Source organism: Dermacentor variabilis, chromosome 11, assembly GCF_050947875.1.
Source record: "Dermacentor variabilis isolate Ectoservices chromosome 11, ASM5094787v1, whole genome shotgun sequence".
Classification (NCBI taxonomy): domain Eukaryota; kingdom Metazoa; phylum Arthropoda; class Arachnida; order Ixodida; family Ixodidae; genus Dermacentor; species Dermacentor variabilis.
In genome coordinates, this window is record NC_134578.1 from 22,331,281 (window position 1) to 22,352,661 (window position 21,381).

The 21,381-nt window shown below is 45.9% G+C and overlaps 1 protein-coding gene across 1 annotated transcript in view; it reads left to right on the forward strand.

Moving 5' to 3' along the window:
• The window catches only part of Setd3 (SET domain containing 3), a 102,531-nt gene that overhangs the window by 71,499 nt on the left and 9,651 nt on the right, over positions 1-21,381 (forward strand). The window contains exons 9-11 of the mRNA XM_075675646.1: positions 681-813; positions 7,361-7,435; positions 10,798-10,897. Coding sequence (XP_075531761.1) covers positions 681-813; positions 7,361-7,435; positions 10,798-10,897 — 308 coding nt within the window. The remainder of the gene's footprint in view (positions 1-680; positions 814-7,360; positions 7,436-10,797; positions 10,898-21,381) is intronic.

Consider the following 21,381-nt stretch of genomic DNA (forward strand, 5'->3'; position numbering starts at 1 on the left):
CGCTGTTTGTTATTATGTTCAATAGGCAACTCCATAATACCTGTGCTTATTGTACATGACGTCAGCGAAATGCGGCCTGTGTCACGGTGCCGCGAAATATTAAAGCCGTCGAGCGGGGCACGTGGAGACGACTGTAGTATCGAAATCATCATCATCATCAGCCTGGTTACGCCCACTGCAGGGCAAAGGCCTCTCCTATACAATACAATAGCCTCCAACAACCCCGCTCATGTACTAATTGTGGCCATGCATGACCGGGGTTGTTGGAGAAGTTTGGGAGAGGCCTTTGCCCTGCAGTGGGCGTAGCCAGGCTGATGATGATGATGATGATGATGATGATGATGATGATGATGATGATGATGCTGATTTCGATACTACAGTCGTCTCCACGTGCCCCGCTCGACGGCTTTAATATTTCGCGGCACCGTGACACAGGCCGCATTTCGCTGACGTCATGTGCAATAAGCACAGGTATTATGGAGTTGCCTATTGAACATAATAACAAACAGCGCTGTGAGCGTTTCTTCTAAAAAAAATAAGATGCCTAAAATAAATAAATAAATAAATAAAATGCCTTAAATGCAATTGCCATTGTTCACACTTGCTGAGTGTGATCATTTTAGCTACGAGAAGCGTAAAGTAGAGCTCCTACAGCGTCGAGAGTGCGTTCCTTTGCGCAGGTGGGCCGTGTCTGCTGTGATGACGCGACAGAACGCTGTACCCTCGACGGACGCTGCTGGTGGTGACGATGGCACTGACGCCATGACGGCTCTCGTACCGCTTTGGGACATGTGCAACCACAGCGACGGCAAGGTGAGCGTCACCCTGTCGTGTCACTCATTCACACCGACTTCAGTCGCTCGCTCGCTCGTTCGCACGCTGTCCGCTTCGCTCTGCTTCGCTCGCACGTGGTCACTTACTTGTTCGCACTCAGTAACACATCGTCCGCGGTCTTCACTCCCAATCTCACTTGCTCACTGAAATGTCTCGGGTGTATTACCTTCACCCGCACTTGCTCACCCGCTAATTCACTCCCACTCACTGACTTACATCATTCTACCGGTTGGTAGTCTCAAGTCCACCGCCTTAAGAGGAAGCTTTAGCTCGGGTGTCTTATCTAAATACATGTAAAATGAAAACTCTGTTTTCTCGACAACCACTGCGCCAAATTTGACGAGGTTTATTGCATTTAAAAGAAAAACTTAAAATCTAGTGACTGTTGGTTTTGAATTTTTGATTTATGTCGTTAATTTTTTATTAAAAATTCGGAAAAATCTCAAATTTTCAGGAAACTAAACTATCAAGTTTACAACTCTGTAACTCAGCAATGATGAACGATATCACAATTCTGTGAATTGTATCGAATGGTACATCTGAAGCGGACAAAATTGATATGTTGCACATGAATGTAAAAAAAAACTAGTAATATGGAACTACAGTTTTTGCAGAATTCTTGTACATAACGTAAGGAAATTACGTAAGATATAAAATGACATTGAATTTGTCCGCTTTCAATGATCTAATGGGTGCCGTTTACAGATCCGCGATATCTTTTCCTGATGTAGAGCTATTTATTTCTTAACTTCTTGCCTCTATTATTTGCAAACTTTTGAATTTTTGAAAATCTTTCATCGGAATTCTGGCCCTAAATCGATATTTTGCTTTTAAAGGTCACTACAATATAACTTGATCTCTAAAATGCAACAAAAGTCATTAAAATCGGTCCAGGGGTTATTTCAGAAAAAAACGTTTTTGCGTTTTACATGTATTTGAATAGTCCACGTCGGAGTTGGGCCCGAGCTAAAGCTTCCTCTTCATTCACTCACATTCCCTCACTCACACGCGCTCACTGCTGACTCTCTCATTGACTAGCTCACTCAATGCATCACTTACAATAACAGTGACTCGCTGAGGTCTCCTTCACTCACACTTGCTCTCAGCTCACCAGCTCATGGCTGCTCATTCGAACTGACTCCCTGACTTCTCCTTCTTCACTAGCTCTCTCATTTCAGTGCCTCACTCACTCGCTCACTCTGACCTTTGCTGATAAACTACCACCACTATTTCACTTACTCCCTCTGCGACTCGCTCAGTGTCACTCGTGTCACTGATTCACTTGCGCAGGCTTATCTGCTCATACATTTATTCGCTCGCTTAGTCGCACACTAGCTCACATTTACTAACATATTAAAAAGCCAAATGAAAATACATAATCTCCTTCAGCTCGGCCATTCAATCGGATCAGATAAACGCGCAACTGATCTCACTGGATCTTACAGCTCCTCGAGAGTGCCAACCTATCACTCAGCTCAGCTCATATCATTGTGACTCATCACCGCTTTTGAATTGAAAAAGAAAAGTGAAATGAAGTCGATTCATTCTCGCCGCTGTGTATTTCTGTACTCCGTTTCATACGTGGGAGGCAACGCTGCGCAAGCTTACGCAAGTTGTGCTGTCATAGGAGTGTCAATGTGCGCGTTCCTCAGTGCGGTTGTTTCGATCAGCGTCGCCTAATACGGAGCAACTACCTCGTGTATTGGAAATTCAAGTCGCGGACATGATATTGCGTCAAGTCACTCGTTATTTTCGATATCTTGTGCTGCCACTATGCGACGTGGTATATTTTGGCCGCGAACGCGAACTGGACGCCGTGGTGGCTGGTTCCAGAAACGAGCGTCTGTGTTCGTTCTCCGCGACGCTTTCTATATTTGACAAATGCGTCATATTTCTTGACGTAAAATGGTGATGCTTAACGTTACGCCAAATGACGTGTGACGCACTATTTTCTGGTCGCGGATGCGAGAAATCCGTCTAGCCTTCGTAGCGTTACCTTCTGCAGGCTTTGTTGTAAGAATCGCCGTAGATGGCCAAAGAGAAGGCTAGACGTACAGCGGTCGCCTTAAGTCACGTTTAAAATCAAGCTCAGCCCACGAATAAGGCGAGAATTGAAGTAAAGGGTCATGCAGGTGACTTTGCTGTCGAAAGAAAATGTCGATTGAGATTGACAGGAATGCACCTGTGCACAACAAATCGCAGTCGACGCTTTCTTATGCGACCGATGTAAGCGACGTTGGGATTATTATGGTTCACACAAACGGACCAAGGATGGGGTGTAGGGAGCACCGTGTTGAAACACAACAATAATGTTTCCTTTTATCTTATTAATGCTTAAGAATTCTTTGATGAGTACCCCAGGAATATTTGTCTAAAACGCGAAAAGTGTCCCACCATTTATCTGCAGAATAAATGCATAATTGGAGAAATTAACGTATTGTTTAATCGTTATAATATTGTAAATACAGATGATTGGTAGCTTTAGAACCGCTAAGAAAGGATCAGAAAGTCAAAAATAAATCGTTCTCGTCCTGCCTCCTTGAAAGCTCTCTTTCCCGCATTGCTTGTGTGTATGCAAAGAAGCCTGCTTTTGGATTGCGGAATGTCGAAAATGATAGTATAGCTGATTGTCAGACGGGATAGTATTGGAGCAGTAGCTGATTGGTGATTGGTACCCTTGAAAAAATAAAGAAAAGAGTCTTGACCTCACCGCTTCACGTCGTAGCATCAAGAAAGAACAAAGATGAAATACTGTGTATTCCCACCAGCACACAAGAAAGATGTTGGAGATGAGGAAGGAGCAGCTACGGTGACACAGGAACAGCTAGACATTAACAGCTAAGGTGAGGCAGGTTTCCAGCCTCCACAGAGGAAATGCAGGTTGTCTGATTCAGAAAAATAAAATTGTACAGACCGCATCAAAAAAGAAGCTTGTAATTCCGTGATGGTATGGAATCGAATTCTTTTTGAACGTTATAATGTGGTCTAAGCAGGATAAACGTAAGCAAAAAGAAAAAAAAATGTTGCAGAGATTATGAGAATTGTCTACTAATGCGTAAGCATTCTTTGGCACCGGAAAAGCCATAGGTAAACGTGCATAGACTAGAAAGAAAGTAAGCAAAAAGCGATACGGCTGAGCCAAGGAATGGTTACGCATTAGTAGACACTTCTCAGAATTTCTGCAGCATTTTTTTTTTCTTATCGACGTCAGGCAGCGTTTAATCGCAGATCCGTCTTTCTAATAAGTTCTATTACACGCCTTCGTAGGTGTCTTCTTCGTATTCAGGGCAGACTGTCTTCAATGCCAGTCGAAACTGGAACGCACTAGTCATGTATGAAACGGAGCGTAATCGTCTGCTTCCTTCGTTTATCATTGGTTGGTATACACTTGAGTCGGGGACGTGGCTGTATTGCTGATCGCACCTCAAGTGCGATGGTTCTGCGTTCTCGTTCCTCAATGGAAAAATATTTTCAGGCTTTCTTTTTCTTTTTTGAAGCTAAATATACGCACAACGAATTTGTACGATATACGTGTGTATGCTCTAGTAACTTGAATCGACGAACGCATATCATACCATATCGTTATGCGTGAATTGGCGTGGATGTGCCGGCGTAATATTAATATTTCGTGCCGCATCTTCCGGCACTGATGCGATGCTTTTGAAGCTTGTTTTTCGAGATGCTTCCGTACCGTATGGAGGCGAGTAGTCGCGCGCATAATCAAGCGGAAGCTGGAGACGGTGCCTAGGGTGTGGCGTTCATCGCGTTTATGACTAAGCAGCGCAGGACGCGAGGAGCCTGACGCGTTATCAGGAATGACGGGTTGGTAATCAAGTTTCCACGTTTTTTTCTAATTTTTTTTATTTGCACCCCCCCCCCCCCCCCATTCTTGAACATTCCTCCACGCACTACCTCACCTCGAGCATTCCGTGGCAATTTCTTGAGAAGCGTACAGTCTTCTTCAGTCCAGAGGTGCTCGATTCGTTGGAGTGGAGGAACAGATCGAACAGCTGCGAGTCGGGAACCGTTTGAGAAGAACACAGGGATAAAGCAGCACGGCAGGAAATACGAAGTGCGCGCGCGCGTACACACACACACACAAAAAAAAAAGAGAACGAAATATTCCCATATCAACTGAGTTCTATTGCTGGCGAATCCACAGATATAGGTATGGCGTATCGGTGTCGCCAGCATGAAAAAGAAAGAATCACCATCACAAACACGCCGAAGGATTGGTTATGGCATATCTCGACGGTCATTGTTTATTAGAGCACGTGCAAATTTTTATTTTTAACTGCGCGTAACCTATCTTTCATTGCGTTTGTGATGCTGCTTTTCGCGTGCTCTCCACACTGATATTTTGTTGATTTTCGTATGCCTGTTCATCATCGCTAAACCTGTATGTTAGATCAGGAAACGTGGGTCACTCTTTGCGTTCTTGACCGCGTTGACTTTCTTGGCCTCCATATTGGGTCACCGGGTGATGCAAAACTACCGGTAGTGCCAAAGCAACAGTACTGATAGCGCACTATCGATCATGCTGTCGATTACGTAACATCACACTACTTACCGCAAGTAATCGCTGCCCCGTAAGGGTTTCCTTGACAGCTAGCTATCGCGAAAGTTCTTCTAATGTCGATTGACACGATTATAAAACAATCGATAGTACTGCAAATAGCGAACTGTCGTAATGTAACTTATAGTAGCACAGTCGATAGAACTACTATCGACAGTTTTATAGTAAACTATTATAGTACTTATGATATAGCGTCATCGATAGTAGTATATAGATAGTCCACTATTGATATATTGAACACACTAACGATAATATCGATAGTCAATTTACTAGTAGTTTTGCATTACTGGTGTTACCACTATAGAAGCCGCTAGGCTGAGAAATATGCTTTCTCTCACCAACTGGGCGCAGTGCGGCAAAACAGACTTTCCCTGTTAGCCAGCAAGGAAGGAAAGCCAGAAGTCCTTCATTGTTCGCCTGTGATTACCAGACATCCGACGAAAAGTTAATAGAAGCGTCGCAGACGTTTTAGCAGCGTACAATGGGCGAGCCCTCCTGCTCCCTTCTCATAAACACGCTGCCGACTTGCGTTAATGATTTGGTTAGACCCCCCCCCCCCGTCCCCCAGGCTTCACTGCAGTGCGCGGGTTTGCGAAACGGTGCGTAGCACCTTCAGTCACTAAACGTGCTGAACTGTTTGCTAAATGTGTCGAAGTTACGTAATTTTATTCCGACGCGTTGCAGACTCCATTAAAGAAAGCCAACGTAATAGGCCGATGTTTCTTACACTTTCTGGTGTTGGCTCCGGATTACGGAGTAAATAAATATCGATTTATTGTACAGTCAGTTACGTTTGCGCGTCTTCGTAGACGCTCCGAGTACATACACGATGTTAGTTGTTTTCTGCGAACTTTGCGAGAAATAAATAATAAAAAATATGGTCTTTTCACAATTGTCGATGGTAGCCCCCTCCATATCGATTACATCCAAAGAACTGGCATTTTTAGCGGGGGGGGGGATATGATGATTACCGTTATCTCCCTTTTTCAGTGCTGCATGTATGATTCACTGTGAATATATGTATGTTTTTTGGTTTCTCCTGTTGGTTGGAGCTGTATTATATTCTTCGTTCCAAGCAAGAAACTTCAATTGCAAGTCAGCTCTCGTCCGTGTCGTGTCTCCCTCCTTGTCCCCGTCAAAACCACGCTGTTCTGTTTCAAATATGGCTTACCAATTCGCCCAAACGTACGCTTTAACGATGGAACGCGCCACGTCGAAGATACCGTGAAGCAGGGTAGCGCTTTGAGTAGAATGGTCACGTGTAACAGTACTCAGTGCGTCGAGGTTCCCGAATCCGGCAACATTGATGCCTTCAGGTAGCACGTGTTGGTTTATTAACCAGTTGCCTACACCCAAAAAGATCACGTACTCGTGACGCCTGCAGCAGAAAGGATGTTCCACATCCGCCGCTAAGGTTTGTGTGTGGTGGCGCTGGCTAACACTCCCAGGGTTAGTTCTAGTAGTAGCACATTAATACCACAGAAAGTCGATGGCAAGCCGGCGCCGCGGTCGCTCAATTGGTTAGAGCATCGCACGCGTAATGCGAAGACGCGCGATATTTCCCCACCTGCGGCAAGTTTTTTTTTTCATCCACTTTCAATTCCATTAATTTATAATTTCTTTATTTCAATTAGTAAACACAAATAATTTCCCCTGTGTTGTATTTGGTGTCTTTGTTGGCTTGTTATGATATGATCAATAATAATCGGGCCCCTCAGTTAACCCCTTTTCCTCCCGTTCAATGTCTGGCAAGGGGTTTAATTTATCCAGAGCTTGATAGGCGTAGTCTTTTTTTTCTTTACAGCGCTTGACAGAGTGCTCGCACTATTTGGTTTTAAACCGCAACAAATAAACAAGTAAATAAGTAACCCTTTAGAACATCCAACCCAATCAATGAATCGGTCTTCGATTGGTCGTATTTTGTGGACATCCATCTAATCTTTTTCGCAGGTATTGACAGATTACGACTCGTCAGCCAACATGCTGCGTTGCTATGCCATGCGGGACTTTCAGACTGGCGAGGAGGTACGTGTCAGCGCTGTAGCGTTTGTGTGCGCGTGTGTGTTCAGAGGATTGCCGTGAATGTGGTTGTGCGTGAGCTTGACGCCACTCGTGAAATTCACGCAACCCGTTTTCGCTACGTCAGAGATTTTCGCAGTCGTATCTGACTGTGCCTTTTCGTAACTGTTTATTATCAGATAATAAAAACAAAACAAATAGACGAGGAACAACTACGCTGTATGCGATAATGATTTAAAAGTAACCCTAGCAACCTTGCTGGGCATTCATCGCATAGAAAAATGGAGCAGTATATGCGAAGGTACCTTTCAATGTTTGTCCTGAGCATGACGTCAGCGGCATCCTGGTGCGCGCGCGAAATTTTAGTAAACAACATTTCCGCGTTTCACCTTCTCTCCCGTAATCTCAGTTTGTCTTCAAAATGTAGATAGAATCGCATAAAAAGATTATTACCCCACTATGAAATTGTACGCTCTTCAGTGACCTTCAGCGCTTCTATCTGACGTATTATGAAGTCATGCAGGACGGGTGTTTTTCTAAGTCCGCGCGAATATGAAAGCTTGACGCGCAAAGTTAGCCGCTTCCAGAGCTTTCATCCGCACTTCATCGATTTACGGGGGCGAAGTGTTTATGGAAGCTAAGCTTGACTGCTGCAGCAGCGTGGGTGGTACCTGAAAGCTTGAACAAAAAAAAAAGGCTGTCCGTTCTCATTTCTCTCCCAGATTTCGCCGTCTTCAGAGTAGCGACATCCTCGTAAACACGGGCAAGTGTTTGCTCTCTCGGTTGCCGCCCCGAGCTGTGAATGCTGTGTATAAGGGAGCGATGACGAGGATGACAGTCAGCTTGACTCTTCAGTTGAGGAGCCATAAGTTTTTTTTTTTCAGGACAGCCTGGGATGCTCATTTGTTTGGTGTCGGGGACGTTGCCTCGACGTCGTGTGCATGTCTAGGCGAGAGCTGGCAGCGCGTGGTGAAATTTCTTGCGGGTTGTTGTTGAAGGCGTCAGTGTTTCTCGAGTTTGAAGCCCTCTTTCGAGCGAATTCTATCGTTTCGCCTTGAGACACAAAATTTGCATATGTCCACTCCCAAAGCAAGCACGGTGCATTGTGCGTGTCGTGCAAGAGCGTGTGCTGCATCATCGCGTTCCCCTAGTGCACAAGCTTTATCTTCATTAATTACGAGCTATTGCTGAGCACGTTCACTTCACATATTAAACGATTTAAACCTTTGCAAGAACTGCACAAAACGTGGGATAGAAATTACACGAAACTACTTCTTAAAGATTCTTGCTGGGAATGTGCACTCGTTGGAACGAGGAACAGGTGAAAGAAGGCGTCCCGCGTTTTCGCCACTTGAGTCTGTCTTCGCCACGTGAGTCCATCTTCGCCACGTGAGTCCGTTTTCGCCACGTGAGTCCGTTTTCGCCACTTGAGTCCGTTTTCGCCACTTGAGTCCGTCTTGGCCACGTGAGTCCGTCTTGGCCACTTGAGTCCGTCTTCGCCACTTGAGTCCGTCTTCGCCACTTGAGTCCGTCTTCGCCACGTGAGTCCGTCTTCGCCAACAACCCATCACGTGAAGTCGTAGTGATGTTAGCTAATAAAGCTCGACGCATCCCTCGTGGGCTTACATTTCACGTCTCCACGCGATTAGTTCGTTCATCAGAGGTGCATCGTCGGAGCTCATGAAGATCACCAGCTTCGCCGAACACGGGCCTTCCTGTGCATAGCGACCGTGGGGTGGTACTGTGGACATTCTCAAATTCCGCGGTCTTGTCGTGAATCCGCCATCTTGTCCGTTCTGATTGGCGCTGTGTCTGCTTTACGGCCTGTGGAGGTCGCCTCGAAGTATTTGACAGCACGGCGGAATTTGACTATAACCAGAATAACATCCCCGCTCTTAGTTTAGAGACCCCTAATGATAGCAACAAGCACAGTTACAGTCATTATGCCGAACTGTGTGCATTATGACTGCCTGTGGCTGTATTTTTTATCGCACGGGATACTTTCTTTTGCGTCCTCAAGTGCATTTATGACTGTATAAAGCAGTATGACAACCCTCCCGTGTTTCGTCACCCCGCCGCTTGCGTATGCGTTGCGAAGTACGCGTAAAGGGTCACGGACATGATATTTTTGACTGTTCATCTTTTTGCGTAAAGATTCTAGGGCTCTACACTCTAGGAAAAATTGTGACAAGCATCAGAGCGCCGTAAATGATTTAACAGCTCTTCTGCAGCCAGTTCCACTTTCGTTTCCCAGGAGCATACTCACGACACAGTACGTGGTCACGTGGCATCGCAATGAGTAGCACCATACGAGGCGACCGAGCGAGTCGGAAGCATTGTCAGCACGTCGCAAGGTCCTGCTCCTGCACACTGTGTCGTGACTTCACGACACGGTATCCTCCTGGATATGAAACCAAAAGTCGCCGCATCAAAGCTGCTGTATTTAATTAATAACGGCCCTCTGAAGCTCGTCACTATCTTTCTGCGGGGTTTAGAGGCCTAGGACTTCCCTTTAATGCCATACAGGATTATAAGAAAATAATTATGTCAGTACTCTTAGTGAGGATTTCAAGAAACAGAAATGTGATATTTTCTACTCCTTTATTTTGTTGCTTCCGCTAGATGAAGGTCCGTGACATAGAGATTCTAAAATGGATACTTCGCTACTTGAAAAGAAAAACATATCCCCCATAACTACGCCCTGTGTGTGTGTGTTCCTTCTTCGTCCACCGTCGTTTTAGCGCCTTAACTTCAGATGATGTTTAACCAACACGCCCCACTAGCCATTCTGACGTCAAATACTGTATCCAAGAACATCATATGACATATAGGGTTTTTTTATTGGATCCTATATGATTCATATCGGATTATTGGATATGGGAGTTATGGGACATATGGATTTTTCATTAGGGTCGCAAACACCAGAACGCCCGAAATAATGTAATGAGATGGCTTTTTGTACAGCCAGTTTTGATCTCGCTTGCCGGGAGGTTACTCTGTAGTGACGCAGGAGGGAGCAGGACATCGCTATACGTTTGAACACTCGCTCCGGCTCGCTTGGTATGCCTTCTGTGCTGCTACATCGGCTTCACAAGGAATAGCTTTGGCGTTCTGCTACCGACCATGGGCTCCGTATTTCCATTCCAAAAATAACGCTCACGAGCTTTAAGTGGCGCGTTAAGGAACCTTATTGCCGTTCGAAAATAATCAAAAGCCCAGCCACCCTTTCTTCCTCATGCCTTCAACCCCCCCCCCCCTCCCCGCCAACGCACATGCGCACACAACTGCTTGGCGGGGCCTCGTAACCCACGGGTTGCTTTAGGCTGTTTAGGTCTAGAATTCGATGCTCTCGTTCCTGCCGGTTTCAGGTGACCATCTTCTACGGGAAGCGCACCAACGCTGAGTTCTTCATCCACAATGGTTTCGTGTTCCCGGACAACCGATACGATGCCGTCGACATCAAGTTAGGTAAGAGACGCCCACCCCGGGGTTTGCAGCCCATACCCTGTCCGACTGAAAACGACTCGAGGCAAGTGGCCAAACTAACCAGTACTCAGCTAGCGTCGCCGCTGGAGCCCTGTCATCTGCGTAAAGAGACGCCCTAATTCGCAAGGACAATCCTGACCGTAGAGCTGACCGGCAGCGTACCGTCGTGGCAGTTCACAAGAATAGGCTATCCATGCATTTTAATATCCTTTTAAAGAAATTCCACTGAGGAAATGAAACATCGCGTCTCTTGGCAACCACACAGCCGAATTTGATGAGGTTTCTAGCATTTAAAAGGAAAAAGAATGTTTAGATCTAGTGACTGTTGCAGTCGAATTTTTGATTTAGGCCATCGATTTTCTAATGAAAATTTTTGAAGATCCCACATTCTCGGAAAATGGTGCTATCAAGTTTACAATTATGTAACTCAGCAATGAAAAAGTATATCACAATTCTGTAAATTGCGTCTAGTAGTGGATCTAAAGAGAGCAAAGCTGATATATTATACATGGTTCTAAAATACGCCGCTAATACATGAGTTCGGCTTTTGCAAGATTCTTCTAAGTATTCTAGAAAGATCACAAAAATTTTCAGGTAATATATCAAATTGGTCTTATTTGAATGTTCTAACGGATGCAGTTTACAGAACGGAGATATTTGTTCTTGGTATAGAGTTACAGATTTGTAAACATCGTGCTTCTATTTCTTTTTCGAACCTCTATTTTCGGGAAATTTGTAAAGAGAAAATTCAGGTACTAAAAAGTTTCTCTTCAACAGTCACTAGAATTTCACTTTCTTTCTCAAATGCGACATATTTCATTGAAATCGGTCCGCGGGTTATTTCAGGATAAAAATTCTGTGCTTCACATATGTTTGAATATGCAGCATAGCCCCAGAGCTTAAAGCTTCTTCACAAAATCGATAGAGAGTAACAAAAACCTCTGCCGAAGGAAGTGCCGATGCTGAAGGACGTTATTTACACATGTGTACCACGTAGTAAGTGGTACTCTTTTCCAAACTTAGTTGAAGCTCGATATAGTGAGGGTACGAGAGTAGAGCGAAAAAAGTAGAGCGCGCGAGACTGCTGTTTGCACCTTTGCAATAGCGTTGAGTGAGCGTCATGAAGACTGTTCGTTGTTCTCTAATTGCATCTCGGACTTCTGGACAGCAGTTGAAATGTTTGCGAGTCTGCGTACCGTGTCGTCTTCTCCAAGAGAAACATTTTCAGTAATTGTAGAAGGACTCGCTGCAACTTATATGCGAAGTGAACACCAGCGGAATAATAATCTGGTGTTACATATGTCCGTTAGGCGTGATGATTAGAAGGAGTGTTGTAAACTAAGCAAGACTGAATCTTTGTTGTAATGAAGTGGTTGCTTTGTGAATAGGTAACCCTGTACGTGTTCTGTCAGTGCATTCTCGCCATATATACTTGCTCAGGGATTTCTTTCGCAATTTTTTATGCACTGAATAAATACCCCTACGTTTCACGAAGAGTTGCTCTTCGGACATAGCCTCCGAGATATGGCGCCCGCAATTGCTAGAGGCCATGCTTCGGAGTAGGCAATGTTTCCCATAATCGCAGTTTTGTTGAGACAGGAGTTGAAATGACTCTATATAGAAAATTATCTCCAGCTTTACTAGTAAGTTATCTTTTTGTAATCCGAGAAATTGGCAGTTTTGCCGGAAGGGTTTAAACCTTCCAATATCATCGAAAGCTGTGTAACGTGGTAGGCACAGCGTGACGGACGCAGCCACCATGAATAGACCTATACGGCGCCGTATTGTGTCCCCTTCTATTCTTTTTGTCCGCGTCTGTCACCCTGCTACCACGAAGCTTCACCAACTCGCGCAATTTTCCATATTGCTGTTTAACAGTTCAACAAGGTTTAGCGCTGTGCTGTAGCATCCTCGAAAGGTGTTTTGACTATATGCAGCGAGCGGGCACCATGATGGCGTGAGGCACTAAGTGAGCTAACTGCTGCTACGCAGAAGAAACAGTGCCCCGGCAGCTACCAGGCGTCTCACAACGCTTGCCCGGGAGGATAGCTGCTGGCGTCGCACCTCGATGACGCACGAATTAAGAGCAAGGAGGTTTTAAAGAAAAAGTAATTTTAATCCTGAAATTAATAGTTTGACGAACTCTCGTCTCATCTAAAAGTAACGGCGTAATAAGAGCCAAATTTTGGTCGGCGTTCTGTATTTTATTCCTATTAACTATAAACCTCCTTGGTTGAGAGCGAAGGAAAAAAAAAATTACCGACGATTACGTTACTTCCTAATGCGAAATTTGAGCGCAGCAAATAAGCTGTTTCACCTTTTGGATAGATTGAGGCAAAGAAATCGAGCAACACATGTATGCGCTATCACATAATTTTTTTTTATTTTTCACACGTATTCCTTTAACAAAGACTGCACTAACAGTTCTTGACAGTCATGAAGGAAGCTTTGTGGTCGGAGAAATAGACTGATATATGTTCGACTTGGTACACCAATGCTTGATTCTCAAAGACGAGATCTATACAAGTGCCTCGCGAGGTTGTCACAGCCGTGGGGGAAGCAGAGGCTAAGCGCCGCCGCCGAGAAGACCCTGCCGTTCGCGCCGCCGAAGCGGAGGCTCATCGCCGCCGTCGAGAGCAACCAGCAGTAAGCGAGGCTGAAGCAGAAGCTCATCGCCGCCGCCGAGAAGACCCTGCAGTTCGCGCCGCCGAAGCGGAGGCTCATCGCCGCCGTCGAGAGCAACCAGCAGTAAGCGGAAGCGGAGGGGGGCGGCGTGTACACCCAGCGGCAAACGAGGGGGGCAGAAGCGCGCGCAGCAAGCGGACAACACGATAAAGGGAGGAGGGAAGAGATAGCAGCGACTGACTGATGCCGCTGATGGCGATAGTGAGTCAACCCCAGCTATCCGCCACACAAGAACAGGGGGGGGGGACCCTTTCCTCCTCTTTCTGCATGGCGGCGACGGTGTTCTATGCAGTCACGTTATCTTGACTCTCTAGCGGCGTCAGCGGCATCCAGCGGTATCAGTCGGTCGCTGCTAGCGCTGGGGGAATGAAAGGGGGGCGGAGCTGGTTACGAGGCCGACGACGACGCCGACGACGACGCGAAACCCAGGAACGGACGCCAAAGAGCTGCGCTCTAAAACAGCGGTCGTTCGTAGCTCTACGTTTACATTCTGTTTCGCCCAGAGCACTGTCTGCACTATGGTGTATTATGCGTGCGGCCACGGAGCAAAAGTGCCAGTGTTTAGGTGTGCAACGCTCGTGCCAGCAAGAAGACAAAACGCTGCCCTGGCTCCGCCGCAGAGTCGATTAAGCGTTGCGTGTCAGTGCGTCCACTTGGATTCGTCGTTGTTTTTTATTGCGAAAGCAATACTGCTCGCACTTTCGGCCCATCGGTGGTCGTGGCGGCTCTTATGCAGCTGCGCGTCACGTGACCGTGTGACGTCATGCCAGACCGAGAGACGGGGCCCCAGCTCACGGCATCGATAGTGGAGGCGATGCCTTGCGCGCCGCTACTGCGGTGCTACCGAGAGAGGGCGCTCGCTGGTGTGACGTCACGCTAGGAGGATAAATGGGGTTACAGCTCGGCTCCTTGCAGTGGTCGGCGCGCTGCCTTGCGCTATGTTGGAGGATGTATAGCCATAAGTTTAACAAAGGGCAACCATGTCCACACCATCAGCGGCACCAACGCGCAGCCAAGTGTATTGCTTTCGCAATCTTCCAGGCTTAACCAAGCTAAACCTTCAGCCAATTTTTTTTCATCCAAACGCACAGTACATCTCCCACGTTCCAACGAAAAAACATGATGAATGCCGTATAGGCTCGTGTTAGGGCCGCACCCGTGTAAGGGCCGCACCCCCAAATTGGCAGTCCAAAATTTGAAAAAACAAATATTCCGTTGGAGAAGCAATCGCGTTTGGTGCCCCGATGCCGCGTGCGTGCGCCGGCAAATTTTCGCCCGCAGCGTACTTCCGCGTGCCGCTACTAGATGGCGAGGGCTGCGCGCTGACCTGGTACTTCCGGTACCAGGTCAGCGCGCAGTACAGGCGCGGTACAGTGGTACAGCCGGATCTGGTGCAGTGGTACATCCAGGGTTCCGTGGCGTTCAGTAGTCACCGGCTGCACATGCACCATTTTGACCAAGAAAGGTTGGGTGCCGTAGGGCGCACCTCGTCAAAATTGTGAAAAAAAATGCGGCCCTTACACGAGTCAATACGGCAGCGGTAGCGTGTATCGTTTCGCGGTGTATTTCGGAGTACATATCTAGCAATAACTACCGGATGGACACGATGTTATGCGCGTCACGAAGCAACCTCACGAGGAGAATGAGCTGATCTCTAATTGTAGGAACGGCTGTTGCACCGAGCTGCGTTGCCGCTGGTCATCCGTCATCTGTTGCTCTGTGGTTGCCAAATTCCCTGAACGTTAGGGGTCGCTGGAGGTCACTAGCGGTCGCTGGAGCATGAAGCGGAGGCGCTCTGCTGGAGTGGACCAGTTCCAGAGACGTGAGGGCCATGTTGTGGTCTCGGACTCAATGAGCTCAGTTCCGTAGTCGCAGACGAGGCAAAAGGAAGCGACGATATTGTTCTGCGCATGTACTATAACTCTCTCCAACAACAACGCAACATAAAGCGGAGGAATCGTTAAACTCCGTCGTTTCTTTATATTCCCCTTTTATTTTTCTCAGGAAATCGCAAGCTGTGTACGTTGCGAGATGCCTCATTTCGCCGATAACGAGAAAATGAAAGGCAAAAAAAAAATAGAAATATGATAGAATTCGTTGCTTGCTGTGCGGCCTTTGAGCGCTGACAAAGCAATGGCAAATGGAGAGCCTTTATTTAACTTGGCAGGATAAATACGGACGTCAGGTATCGTGTAATCATAGTGACGGTGACAACGAAGGTCAACAACCAAGCAAAACAAAGCTAGCGCTGCGCGCGGCACGGGCGGAGCACCTGTACCTAAGGAAAACAGCACCAGTGGCTGTTGTAAATCCGTCGTTTTTATTGTGTCGGGCTCTTTATTGAGCGTAAGGTCCTGCGATGTGGACATGGCTTCTGTTTCTGCAGGCGCCGCTACCATTACAACCTTCCTTGCTTCAAAAAAAGATCGTATAATTGAAAGCACGAATGAAATTTCTACGTAAATTGGTTAAACGCAGCTGCAGGCGCCGACGCCCGCCATTTTTCCGCTTTTCGGCGTTGCAGTATGCGTCTACGATAGCATACATCTTTAAGGCGCGAAATGTCTTGTGCTCACAATAACGGAATAAAGCGTTCTAGTTAGTACTATCCCGCTTTCTTTCCATTTTTTTGTTCTAATTTTGTTTACGACAGTATTCATGCCGCTGCCCTTTCTCATAGGGCAAATGCATATTTCCGCATGTCCAAATGCAGATGTGTAGATAGTCAGATACAAATATTTGTAAAAGAGGGACACGTATTTCTAAACAGAAAATACAAATTTGCGCAAAGCTCTAACAACAGTATGCATTGCCGAACATTCTGAAAAATGCAAAATAGAAATATCTTTATAGCCCCATACAAGTTTCGGCATAGCTAAGACGCATTTGCCAATAGCCAAACGCAAACTACCGCATGACGAAATACAAATTTACAAATAGCCGTAACGCCTTTGTGCATTTAAGACCAGAAGTGTTCGAACAGTAAACAACAAATATCCCGATAGCCGCACACAAATTACCACATAGTGGATAAATATTACGAATAGTCAAATATGAATTTCCACATTAACAAGTAGTACAAGTTTATCCACATACGCAAATAATATTTTCCTCATCGCGGAATCCTTATTTCCACGTAGCCGAATGCCACATGCTGCATAGCGAAATTCAATATTTCAAATATCAAATACAACTGCCCACGTAGCCCAGTACAAATTTCAACTGCAAACTTCTCACGTAGCCAACCACAGACGCCCCCAGGGACAAATACGAATACAACAAAAGAATGCACGCCATGCACAGAGCATTACTCCTTTTGGCTATCCTAACAGCGCGCAGCGGCTGTCACTAGCGTTGGCAGGCCTTGACGACCAGGCCACTTTCCGAACAGTCATTGTTGGGATGCCGACATGAACTGTCGTCGCACCGAAAGTCGGTCAAGGCTTTGTTGACCTTTTTACGTGGCAGTCACATATTAGAAAGACTATAATGATCCCATTCCGTCCCTTTTCATTTCCTTAAATATTTTATTTTTGTCACACTCTTCTTTCCCTCTTTGCTTCCCCTTTCCCTTCTCCTAGTGCCGGGTAGCAAACCGGACGCTTTAACTCTGGTTAACCCCCCGGCCTTTCTCTCATTTGCATCTCTCTCTCTCTCTTGGGTATCCTATGGATTCGCCATGGCGATGTCGCGTCGTCGAAGGAGGCCTGGGGCTTCGCTTGCGAAGCGGTGGGTCGTGTGTCTCGGGTTCCGAGTGCTATAGCGCTCGCCGCGTACAAGCTGACTGCCGCGTCTCAGGTTCCAAACTGACTGTTCTGCGGCATCACGTGACTCGCGTTACCCGACGCTTCATCTTATTGCACGCACACACGTGTTGGTCTTCGTGGCTTTATTCTCGCCCTCTTAAGTATTCTCCCACTTCTTTATTTATTATTTTTGAGAGGCTCAATATGTGTCCCGGGAAAAGCTGCAATCGACGAAACACGATATAGGTAGGGGAGAGGGGGGGGGGGGTTCAGCATCGAAGCAGCCGGATTATAAGATGGATAGCTGGAGCGTATGCGTCTGTCGCTAGGCGTTCTCGAGGCACCCCACAGTGTAAATTAATCGACACACTTAAAAGTGAATGAGGATCTAGATTTGCCTCTAAGCCACCCTTACACTCAGAAAGGGTGTAAGGATACCATTTGTAGGTCGATTTGGACAATTATTTACTTCTAAAGGTGCAAATTATTTTACAGTGCACCTCAGCCCCTTGTCTTCCGTGAAGCACCTTAAGCCCCCTGTCGTTTGATTATAACAGCCGGCGAAACTACTCAGCCTGGCTGTACAGAATTTTAGCCTGCGCGTAAACATCTTAGTGTGTTACAGATTACCTGGTATACCGGAACAGTGGACGGCAGTGTAGACTTCTTGTGAGGCTTTGGCCAATTAAAATGCGGTTGAAACGTTTGCGTGCGGCCGTATTGTTGTCGTCAAAGGTATCTAATTAGCACAATGACAAATTAGACAAAATGAATAATTAGACAAAAAGACAGCTCGTTAACGATTATGTCTCCACTAACGCCTTGCACAGGCAGTTTAGAGTATGGCGGGCCGCATGCAGTTTCAGCTTTGTGTGCTCCTTGATTAAACACCGCGACACAAGCTGTCGCTATCAGCGTTCTCGTCACCCCGCCCCTCTCCTGTAACTCGGCAATCCACGAACGGCAATAGGCGTTTAGGTTTACGGACAAGGCAAAAAGAAAAAAAGAACACACACACACACACAACTAACGTTTGCTACTTGAAGTTCGCAGGAACAGTCCTTTGGTTTTCGATATGGCGCATTTTTATGATGTTTTCGTACAGTGTACAAAAATGTGATTAGGGAAAATATGATATCTACCGAGCAATTAAGATAGCACAAGAAAGAAAGAAAAGAGATGCAACAATACAACCGCAGCATTAGACTTAGACGTTCGAGGCGGTAGGCGTTTAAGTTGCTAGCCACCAATCACGAGAAAAATTACATGCATACATTGTCGCGTGCGTGTCATTACATGTTCGCGACTAGGGAAAACCATGATCAGTACTTTAAACAGAAACAAAGGTAACCCTTATTTTGTTACATTAGAAATTTGCATTGCTCTTATTACGTGTTCTCAAAGTACTAATACGGTCGAGTTGTTAGTGCAAGAGCTCTCGACGTAAAAATTGCGTTAAGTATTCCGCGTTTATTTTCATTTTATTTTCTTGGTGAGGCTCAAGCTTGAATGTCGTAAAATTTGAAGTAACAGTAATAAGCGTTATTCTGCCCCATGTATGAAAATGAACAAGACGGCATCATCTAAGCCACAGTGGCTTAAGCACATGAAATCTGTCTGTTGCCCAGCAAAATGCCCGAATACCCAGCCGCACAGCAGCAATATGTAAACTTAATAAAAAAAAAGGCCGTAAAATTAGCAATACACTGCATATAGTTCTCAATAGCACAGGAAAGAGTAAAAAAAAAACGGAAATACCGTTTTAGTAAGCTGGCAGCAGTAACTGAGAGCGTATGGGGCGCACAGAAACGTCGTGCGATGTGAGTGAAGATTACAGTTGCTCGGGTTTTGTCACTTCAACACACTTGAAAGATGACAGGACGAACGTTGCTTGTCGGTCGCAGCGACCGCACGAGATATCAGCCGTGTTTTCACTTCGTCTTGTCGTTCTCCCATTTGCTATTCATTTCTCTTTCGTTTACGGCACGAAAGCAAAAAAAAAAGACCTAAAGAAGAATAATGACCAAAGCAAAGAACGATCCCGCGGTACGTAGCTATGGACAGCGGTCGTTCTCGTAAGTTTCAAGAAAGCCGATTGAGATTAGGCTTTACCGCTTCGCATCTCTTTTTATGTTCTTATTTTGTTTTCGCGTCACGTGCTCCTTTTCTGTTTTCATAATAAACAATCTGAGATAAGAAGAGAAAAATTGAAAGTTGATCTGACCCGTCCGGCGTGTGCACGCAAAGTGGTTTCAAGGAGACGGGTGTCCATCGAAACTCGCTGTCGTGTGCGGTCAGCTCCTGTGCTATAGGCTTGAGAACCCGACACCAGCGAAATTGGCTCGATAGTTGCGCAACGTGTTAGAAGAAATATGAGAGGGCATAAAGAAACAGGGATGGTGTCAGACGTAACGGTAGCTGTGGGTAGAGTAATAGAGCTGAGAAGTAAGGACAAAAGCCACAAGAACAACAACAGTAACTGCAAAACAGGAAATAACGGAAGAACCGAAGAACTAAGCCTGCTATGCCTATTACACCGGGCAGGTCAGCAGTTTCTGGGGCCCGCCGTCTGCGATGTATTTCAGCGGAGAGCTCGAGATTTTACCGTGGGCGCTGTTGCGAAATGCCTGAGGTGTCGGCTGGATATCGACACCGTAGGCGTTTAAGCCTTCTGGAGGGAATTTGATATTTCAAACTACTTTCAGTGTGGTCCGAACTGTGAAAAAAACGGGTATATAAGAGAAATGAAGTAAAAGCAGGTTTCACTGCAGTCTGCCACAGCGTATTGAAGCCTACCCCCCTACCCCCCCCCCGCCCAATTTATATTTCCAGGCGTTTATACGGTGCATTTTAAATCGGCCTCTCAAATCGCAACTTTGTGACGGATTGAGATGAATTATGCCACGACTGTTCGCGTGCTTTCTCAGCCACGCAATGTTCCTTAGGCGGGCTGTGTTGTTTTTATTGGGGCGTTTTATTTTTTGTCTTTTTGTTTGTTCAATGGAACTCCCAGGCTCCGTATATGAGCACTGCTTGAGGAGGGAGTACAGAACCTAGGCCTCACTATAAGAGTGAAGTACTATTCTATACGTTGTCAACGAGTCAAAAAGTGTTACATCACCAAAGGAGGTAGATATACGTATGCAGAAACCCATTCTACCCTAATAAACTTGAATTTGAGCCGGTAAAATGTTGCAGGTAAATGATTGGCCGCGTTGTGAAAGTTAACAGTTATAAGGGTGATTGTTCCAAGACTGAAATTTGAATTTTTAGTGAGCGTTGTGAGCAGCTGATGTCGGAATGCTGCAGCATATGGATATTCGGGAGATTTTAAGGAAAGTCACCCACGTGAAGCAACCGGTTTACGTTATTTAATGAATAGAGTCGCTCGGAAACAGCTTCGATTTTTCTGGTATTTGAATGTGTGTGTGTGTGCGTTCGTGTGTGCGTGCATGTGTGTGTGCGTGTTGGGCGTTGCTTGTAAAGAATTACGATTACTCCAGAAACCATCAGACCAGAATAAATGAGCATTCACAAGAAGGGACTTGTCCATGGATCTTAATGAAGCGATTTTCGTGAATATGATTTGAGCATGTTTCTGATGTTATCGAAGGTTCGACAGAGCTACGCCTTGTATGACGTAAGAAGTATTACTAGTAAGCTAGGGGCTGATAAATGTTGAGAACCCAGATGATGACCCGGGACTGTGCCGCAAACTTTTGTTTACAGTGTATCGGTTAAAAGATTCACTTATGCACGCTTGAGCATCCAGCCAAAGGATCCACATTTCGCGCTCTCGAAATTTTTGTGCGCTTTGGTAACGGTTGCTGTGGTTTGGACAACCAAGGCCAGAATTTAGAAAGCTTTTTGTTCGCGTGCCACCTGTGCCATGGAGCGTCTGCCTTCGCTTATGGCAAGTCCAGCTTGAGGATTGGTTGGAATTTGCCCTCAGGAAAAATATCCAGCGTAGGAACTTTTTTTTATGAGGGCCCACCAGACGATTCCAGACGGAACTTTGCTGATGCGCTTGTTTCG